Source organism: Anastrepha ludens, chromosome 5 (genome assembly GCF_028408465.1).
Source record: "Anastrepha ludens isolate Willacy chromosome 5, idAnaLude1.1, whole genome shotgun sequence".
NCBI lineage: Eukaryota > Metazoa > Arthropoda > Insecta > Diptera > Tephritidae > Anastrepha > Anastrepha ludens.
In genome coordinates this window covers 65,104,255-65,113,639 of record NC_071501.1, presented here as the reverse complement: position 1 = coordinate 65,113,639, position 9,385 = coordinate 65,104,255, and the positions used below count along the sequence as shown (strand labels likewise).

Here is a 9,385-nt window from a genome sequence, read left to right as displayed (position 1 = left end):
GACCACGGCAACACCTATATAAAAACCATTACAAGAAATTCCACAAAGCCAAACTACCAATTGCTATTAAGATGGCATATCTCCCGTCTGCCGTTTAACCTTGAAATTTTCAATATTTTCAGACCCTTCTGATCAATTTTGTGCTTTGTGTGCATGACTATAAAAATGCAATTTTGTCTGGTTTTATAATGTGTTTGTAGAATTGATTTTATTTAATTATATGAATAACAGTAATTCTTAATTGTATGTAGATAAAATATCTAAATGTTATACTAACAACGAAATAGTATTAAACTAAAATCAAATATCTATACGTGTATAGTTCTCAAGGCATATTTTTATATTATGCAAATTTTTAGTTTGCTATTAATGTTAGTAGCTCATTTAAATTTACGTAGTTATGTATGTATGTATGATTTCGAAATATATATTATAATGCTTAAGAAAAATGTCAGAGGAGCAAAAAACAAGAAATATATTAAAAAAATTGTTTAAGCAAATATTGGAAAAATGTACTTATTTAATATTACTACAAATTTACAGCACTTCGTAATGGCCCCTTTTCCTTTTAGTCTCCAATACTTTAATTTTTACGCAATCAATTTGTTATGAAAGTTTCCTTCACAACTCTATTGAGCGTAAACTAATACACAACACTGTACGCTAACGTGCTCGGTGCCCCAAAATACTTCGCATCACATTCGCTTTGCTACACTGCATACAGACTTTTCACAGACTATCGACTAAACTCCCAACAGGTGTAAAAATAATTTGGTTTTTTTTTTGTTTTCGTTTGGTCTTTTACTTCAATATTACTATAATTTTCTACACTTAAATTTAGCCTTCGTTTATTATTTAGAATGCTATTCATTTTGCCGTTTCATATTTATAATATTTTACACCAAAATAACTTTAAACGCAACGTAGTTCTTTCTATACAATTTTCCCTAAAAGTGTTAAAGAAATTTCATCAATTCTATTCAGAACCGAGAAAATTCTTTTTCAACGTACTAAGTAAATTTCAAAATTCAAATATTAAACTTTTCTAATAAAAACTTTTCAATTGATTTACTCACAAGGATCTTGGTATAATAGACCTAGGGTGAATTATTTTATATCTACAAAAAACGAAGAAAAACAAAAATAATGGGGTTGCTAAGCTCGTTTTTTCGCACGTCGAAATTCCTTTCAACGCCTTTCCTGTTACACGAGGTATTTGTATTTTTACTGCAATTAACTGCCAATTCCAACAACTGCCGATCAGTGCCAAGCGAAGAGGACATGCGTGAAAAGTAGATATGTGGTGGAGACAATAATGCTACCAATCATGACTGGAAAACCGACCCTGTGGAAAATAAACGAGTTTTTTTATTATTATTTCATTAAGATTAAGGGTTAGTGTTGATAACTTACTTGAAAAACTCCAGGAAAGTGAATTTGTAGCCATGCTGTTCGGCCACACCTGCGCAAACCACATTCGCCGAGGCGCCAATTAGTGTGCCATTGCCTATGGGGATAAAAGGGGAATTACTCACAAATATTAAAATCGCAAATTGTCAGTTGGAAATCAAATATTTACAGAAAAACTGTAACTGTAAATAAGTTTGTGGAATGTTACTGAAATGAAATGGGATAAAGTAAATTAAAATGTTTAAAATTAAATATCTGTCGCATTCGATTCACCAACCACCTAGCGAGTAGTGAATATAATTTCACTTAAAACCAACGTTGCATATAATCTGGTATCACTGCATTGTTTCCGTTTTGACGAACTGTTGTGCAGCCCTATTGCTTTTCGAAGCACCCCGCATGAAAGTATGAGTGCCCTACTTCAAGGATGATAGATTACCATATTTGGCCTTCAGATATGATGAAAAACGGGCTTAAACTAATAACTTCGACTACCACTTCACCGCGGACTCGGTAGCAGAATTCACAAGTATTCACATATTCTTCGAATCAGCCGTGGGCTATGTTGATTTTTTGCGTATATCACCAACACAATCTCAATTTTGCTCAGCTGATTCTTTCCAATTCACTGACAACCGGTTAATGGTATAATAGTGGCCACATCTAAATTTTTTTCACCATGCCCTGCTTTTTACTGCATGTCGCTCAAACTGTTGTGTAAGTACATTCCTTTTCAAAGCTTTCTGCATGAAAATATGCAAAATATAATATAATAATATCTAGGAGTGGGATTATTTTCGAATAATATTCGAATAAACATTATTCGAATAAAACGAATAATACTATTCGTTTCAAATAATTCGAATAGTTCATTATTCGAATACTTTACTATTCGAATACCTCACTATTCGAATACCTTACTGAGGCATTATTCGAATAAACGAATAAAAAATTCGAATAAATATTATTCGAATTACGAAAACCTCTCGAATAAAAGATTTTATTATTCGAATAATATTTATTCGAATAGTCCCACCTCTAACAATATCCCTACTTATACTTGGAAGCATTGACCTAGGCGTGTCGCTCGTGAGCTAAGCGGCTAAAAACAAAGTCGCTTGAACATGTTCAACTATTTTGTTGTTGTTTTCACATGTAAATTTTTCGCTTAGCGAGCAGAGAAGTGGTGAATCGAAAGCAGCTAGTACAAAAGAGTATAAGGACACACGCATTTAATAAAAAGTGGCGACGATACCGCTAATTTTCTTAAATTTTATTGGTGTCATATTTATTGTATGTTTTTGTGGTCATACTCGTAATTGGTATCAAACGTGAGTAATCTTGCTTTACTTATAATCGAATTTCCACGTTTTTTTTTCTTTTTTGAAAATCACAGCTATATGGGAGATGGGCTTGGTTATTGATTGATGTCGCCCATTTTCTAAGCCAAACTACCTGGGATAAAGAGTGATCTATGCACTAATACATATATCGTGCGCATGGGTGGACGGACGAATGGACAGACATGGTTCAATCGACACCTCCCGTTATTCCGATAATTTTGATACATATATGTTTATATCTATCTCTATTGAATATATCTCCATAATTCGAATTTTTTTTATAAATAAAACAAGTTTTAATTTTTTTTTTTAAATCACCTCAGATGAAAGAAGATGCATGCGTAATACTTTTATCAGCTTTAGAGGCATGCAAAAAAATTTAATCAACCAAATCAAAATATAGAGTATTTTGAGGTACCTTCAAATCGGTCCAAATCTTAATATTGTTCTTAAATATTTTGGCGGAAGTCTTTAAATATAATACATATTTTACAATTCCGATAGAAAAATTCCTAATTTTTTTCGTATGCACTTTACTATAATCGATGAACAAAGCTCCCCGAAAAATCGTAACATAAAGTAATGGGAAAAACTCTACTGAAGTGTATCGAGCGAAAAAGGGGTTGAACAGAGGCGAACTCAAAACCAGACATTTCTTTTAGTTCTCTCATTTTTGTCCCAAAATCACTCTTGCCACTTGATTATATATACTTCAATAATAGCCTCAATAAAGTTTTTGTTAAAAAATAATCAGTTATTCACTTACCGCCCAAACAAGCTCCCAAAGCTAAGGCCCACACCAGTGGTTGCAGCGGCAAATTCAACGCCGAGTTTTCCGCTAAAGATATTGTAATTTTGACCATCATTGTTGTTAGTGGGATATTGTCGACAAAAGCAGAGGTTATGGCTGAGACCTGAATTAAAAACAGAAACATTCAATTAACTATAGATTTGAATAAATGAAAGCACTCTACGCACCCAAAGTATAATCAATACCGCCACCATTAGACGAGAACCTTCGCTCACACCCAAAATGATGCTCTCTGTCATCTGGCCAATCCATTCAATGAGACCCAGTTCGGATAGCGCTTCCATGAGAATAAAAAGCGCCGCGAAGAACAACAACGTAGACCATTCTACACGTGCCAATATCGCTTCCATGTCCTCGATATCGGCCAAGATGAGCAGAAATATGGCGCCCAAGAGGGCTGTCCACCCCAAAGAGAGGCGTTGTAATTCGGGCACTGAGTGTAGGAAAAACAAGCTGATGACAAAGACAAGAGCGAATGAGCACTTGATAAGCAGCGACTTGTTGCGGATGGGATACTGCGAAAATTGAGTGAAAGTTCAGAGTAGTTACTGTGGCATACTTTTGTAAAAGCTTACTTTCGCTTGCAACTGCGTCAATGTTTGTTTGTAGTTCGGCGCCGGTTCTACCGTCTCGGATACACGCTTCTTCAAACTATGCTTCAAACGATTCACTTTTTTCATCAGCGTTTGACGCACAATTTCTTCGTCTTTGGAATAGGCTGACAGACTTTGGGCTGCGCGCTTCCACACATGTATCTCGTGACGCATTTCTTCCACCTCGGGTGAGTCTTTGAACTGCAGGTCGTTCGTATTGCGGAACTTAAAACGTAACTGCAAATATGTTTGCAGCATCACCAATATCACACCAGGTAGCATATGCAGCGTGAATATGGCAAAATTGACACCCTAGGGGAGAAAAACAGATTTTCAATTTTATTTGCAATACCAGTGTCATCGCACTGCAACGCACGTTTCTTGCAATGAAATTATTCGAAGCAATTATCACATTTGGTGGATCACCGACGGGCGTTAGCGCGCCACCAATATTCGAATAAATCACCATGCACATCAGTATAGGCACCGGATTCAGCGACATAACCTCACAGAGGCGTATAGTGACCGGTGTCATCAGCAATACGGTCGTCACATTGTCCAGAAATGAGGAAAGTACCGCCGTGAACAAACACAGACAGTTGATAAGTGGCCAAATGTGACCGTTCGTTATCTGTAATATGCAAAATATGCAACATAAGCTTATCAGTTCTTTATATTTCCACTGAATTTATCCAACTCAGTACCTTATAAGCATACACAGCCAAATAGTCGAAAATGCCAGTCTCGGAGAGTATGGCCACTAATATCATCATGCCGAAGAGCAGCAATAAAGTCTCCACATCGATCCAACCCATTATTGTCGCCATGGAGGGACGTGAGTTTAGTGCCGCCAGAATACCAATCGACAGCGTGGAAGCAATAATCGCCGCAAAGGTACGATTGACTATTTCCCAAATAATCATAATATACAGGCCACACAGCACTATCGCCGCATAGATGACACCCTCCTTCTTGTAGATGGGCGATTCGTCGATAGACAGCTGCAATGGAAATTCGGTTTCGATGTTGGTGATGAAGCGCAAATTCAATTGGGTGTAGTTGGATTGCAGCAGTAGTTCTTCATCGGCTGGAGATATGTCATAATTGTTCGCTTTCCACGCTTCCTTTGTGACATCTAACTGTTCTGGATAGACGATCGATAATTTCCAAACCTTAGAGGCATCTTCTACGTAGAACTCATCACCGCTGGCATTGTAGTATTTGCGTTGGATGTGTACATGGAGTGCTGGTGGTGCGGAGTAGGCGCTCTTATTTTTGCCAATTGGCTCGGCTTCTTGTTGGCGGAAGGCGCCCTTCAGCTTGAGGCCGACACGGGACAACGAAGCGGTCGTTATGGGGAACACTAGGCGGGTATGAAAAAAGGTGTGGCTTAAGAATTTAGACTAAGTTAATGAAACTCGAATACTTACATTTTTCTTCACCACTTTTAGGAATACTCATCAGTCTGAGTTCATCGACATGCTCGTTATTCGACATAAGAAATGCAGTAAACACAGCCCAAACTACTATTAGCACCGAAATTTTGAACCACTTCAACACATTCTAAATGAAAATAATTAAAAAGACAAAGTTATGAAAAAAGAAAATAATTATAAAGATCACCGAATTTAAATCAGAGTTTTGACACATAGCTATAAGTATTTAGCAGAGTCTTTAACAGATTTATTAACGGCAGTTGCAAGCATAGAATCCCGTTTCGCAGTGGTTATGCCTAGTAGGTTTTTTCCCCGTATGTTAAAACGATTATATAAAAATTTGTATAGCCAAGTATATTACAGTATCCCAGTGTCAAACCATCCGCCTAGGTGTATTTCTGTCATGGCTCCTCATAAAAAATCATCTGCTCTTTGGAAGTGACATAAAACTCTAGGAACAACATTAGAACGCATACCACAGATTGGAGTACGAGCTCGGCCAAACATCTAACAAAGTACTATTTGCATATTAGAAGAATGAAATCAAAATAAATTTCTTTACAGCGTCAGTCTATGGTAATTATCTCATAGCGGTATCTCGGACAGATATCTTTGGACCTTTCGAACAATGAGCTGTATGAGATTTACTGCGACATAGATATAGAACACGAATCTAGCCGTAATTGACATTCTCCAGAGGAGAACTCGAAAAGTTTAGAATATGTTATTGCATAGACTTTACCCATTTAAATGAATGGCTGGGTCTTCAGGCTGATAGATATGAGAAATATTCATGCTAGGGTATCTCATCATATGCCGGGCAGTTATTTGTCCCAACGGGATTTGATACCATTACATCAACTAGGGAGGCTCAAGTCGTTGAGTTACGGGCGCCGTCCGAGGGCTTTGTAAATAAGCTGTTAGTCTTCAGAGACTCTCAGCCAGCGTTCGACTTTCGAAAATTCGACACAAGAAAATTTACATATTGAAGCTACTGTGTTCCATCGTCGGTAATATAAGTCAGAAGGCAATAGGACCTTCGCTTGCTGCTGTTGGTCTTATAGATGTAGTGCAATCCCATATCCTTGCATTAAGTACTTCCAGCTGATAAATTGTGTTTTGCTGAAGATTGTTTTCAAGTTATGTTTTTAAGAACACTCAACTGTTGAATGACTGACTTATTCTAAAACTAACGATCTCGAAACACAACAAGAGCTTTCATCGACTAGTTTCAAGCTCGAAATTTGCGTTTGTGTAGCACGATATGTACCCCAACTGGGCATTTTTGCAACCTTAGACTTTATTATATAATAGTTGACGCAGTGATGTAATAGTTCCATATATACCTATCTTAGACAAAGCTCTGCCAGTAGAGCCTCAGAAGTTGAAATCTTTGAGTTTGTGAAATTTTCCGCGTTTTCTTAGAAAGCGAGGGAAGAAAAAACACAGACCACTGTATGCAGTATAGATTATATCCTGAAGTTCATGTCACGAACTGGCCGCAACAAATAATTTTTTTTTCTCCGTTTCAATTCGTTATCAGCACACCCTACTGGCCGGCCGTTAATTGAATTAAATAATCGCCGATGTAAGAGCAAGACAGGGGAACGGTGCGCGTAGTCATCTAAGAGAAATATCTACAGTTCTCGCCAAAATGGTACCGACTAGAAAATCATAATAGGAAAATGAAAAATAAGAAACGCATATTCCTAACGAACATTTTTCAGACGTTGTTTGGACACCCAGAAGGCGGTCAATCCTGGTTGGGATATGAACGTACTGGTAGAGTCATTAATTACTTTATCTGCAGCAAATAATTTTTCTATTCGGTGCATAGGCTTCGAATGGACTTGCGATTGCCGGGTAGAAGTGAGCGAATTGTTTGAAAGAAAGAATTTCTCTTGCAAATGAAGTTTTTTGAGGTGGTAGAATCTAGTTGTGCCTGTTTTTGATTTCATTTGGCCTCTCGTACTCATAAATAATAATTTAGATTTGGCCGTCATTTCGGCCGTCACTCAAAGTATTTCCGCCTACAAACAATGTTTTGTTTCACCCTCTCTTTGTGTAGCTGTTAGTTTTTTGTGTTTTAAACAATTCGTAGCCTTAGCTCGATAGCAATTTCTTCGAGACTTGCTACTTAATTTATGTAAAATGTAGTGAAATGCCAACTGAGGGATGGATTTACCCAATGAAAATTTAACTAGCCGTACATAATCTTAGCGGCAATTGAACTTACCCTCCTACGCGAATGTGGCTCATCGTGCTCGTCATGATGATCTTCGTTATTATTCTCCATGTCCCTGAGTACAAAGAAATAAATCACTTAGGTAATTCTATGGTTTAATTTACACTCAGTTCTGCACTTACCTAACTTCCAAGATACGCACTTGCCCCAGCTCATTGGTCACATTGATGCCCACCTTGGTAAAGGCATTTGGCGACTTAACATAGTGTTCGGACACATCCGGCGAAGGCAACGGATCCAAGTCTGTTTACATCGGAAGAGGAAGACAAATTAAATTTGATACTTAGCACTTCCTTGCTAACCATATAATACACAATTTAATTAATTTTCTTTACTTATTGAACTTACATACATATATAAAAATACAAATAAAAATAAGAATATATACACACATACATACATACTCGGATACACACTCAAGAGGAGGTAAAAGTGGAATTATCGCCGTAAGGTGGACAATTGACAAGTGGCAGCCTTGGGTGATTGGCAGGTTTGAGTGAAGGAAACACAAAACCGCAAAGGAAGACCCTTCGCTACAACAACAAACTGTTTTATTCTGGTACCCCACGCAATGCTGCGTTCCTTCCGTTTCGTGTCTGTGTTTATCTAACAAACAGGAAATTATGGTACACTCGCAGCATTCGCTTTGAAGTGGGTCATGGGTCGTCTAAAAAATTATCGAAAATGGACATGTTAAGAAAAACACGTGCATTACTTTACTTTACGTTTTTCCTATAAACAATATTGACAGCAGCCAATTGACACATGTTCAGTTTGACGATTTGTTCGCCCAATCACGTCGCACTTTTTTTATTATTTCCCATTCTTTTAGGCTGCTGCTCATGGGGCAGAATTTGATTTAGTTAGGAAGATTACAGCATAGGAATATGTTGAATAAGGAAACGAAACTAATAGATGTAATTTGTTTGAAAAGAATAAGGACACAAGAAGTGATATAAACAAATATATAATATATATGTATGTAGGTGTGTTTGTATCAGGAATGGGCGTGTTGATGGAAGTGACCGAAGTGATTACTATAAGAAATAATGAAGTTTGATTATAGTGCTTGGGAATGTCATAAAAGAATATTTATAATCACAATGAGTAGCAAATGGAGCAGTTAAGGAACAGAAGATTTGTCGAAAGTTTGCGGAGAAGAAAATGACAAGCCGTAAAAGAAGCAAAATGTTGATCCCTCGGAAAGAAAAATATGCAACCCGAAGCTTAAGTGAAAAATTAGGATTTTGAAAGTCTTCAGTCGAAATTTTCTTGAAGAGTAAAAGTAAACCAGGTATGTAAAGACAAATACTTAACTATGACGAGCCAGGAAGACTAGCTAAAGGACGGAACGGAAAAGTTTTTTGTTTATTTGTAGGCTTGAGTATCATAAGAAGTAAAGTGAAAAATGTTTGAAACAATTTGTTATAATTTAAATATAATATTTATTCTTTGTTCAAAATTATGGTATAGAGATTTTTAAAACTTTGTATAACTCTTATAATTTTATTTTGTAATTTTGCAGAATAAAATATACAATTTAACAA

The 9,385-nt window shown here is 36.7% G+C and overlaps 1 protein-coding gene across 3 annotated transcripts in view; it reads right to left on the bottom strand.

The window, feature by feature from the left end:
• Positions 1–576: 576 nt before the first annotated feature.
• The window catches only part of LOC128865067 (P protein), a 111,589-nt gene continuing 102,780 nt past the window's right edge, over positions 577–9,385 (bottom strand). For all 3 annotated transcript variants that reach the window (XM_054105001.1, XM_054105002.1, XM_054105003.1), the window contains 10 exons: positions 7,961–8,081; positions 7,830–7,893; positions 5,588–5,720; positions 4,862–5,520; positions 4,534–4,788; positions 4,140–4,469; positions 3,732–4,079; positions 3,520–3,667; positions 1,414–1,507; positions 577–1,345 (listed from right to left, as the gene is read on the bottom strand). In XM_054105001.1, coding sequence (XP_053960976.1) covers positions 1,261–1,345; positions 1,414–1,507; positions 3,520–3,667; positions 3,732–4,079; positions 4,140–4,469; positions 4,534–4,788; positions 4,862–5,520; positions 5,588–5,720; positions 7,830–7,893; positions 7,961–8,081 — 2,237 coding nt within the window. In that variant the 3' untranslated portion in view covers positions 577–1,260. The remainder of the gene's footprint in view (positions 1,346–1,413; positions 1,508–3,519; positions 3,668–3,731; positions 4,080–4,139; positions 4,470–4,533; positions 4,789–4,861; positions 5,521–5,587; positions 5,721–7,829; positions 7,894–7,960; positions 8,082–9,385) is intronic.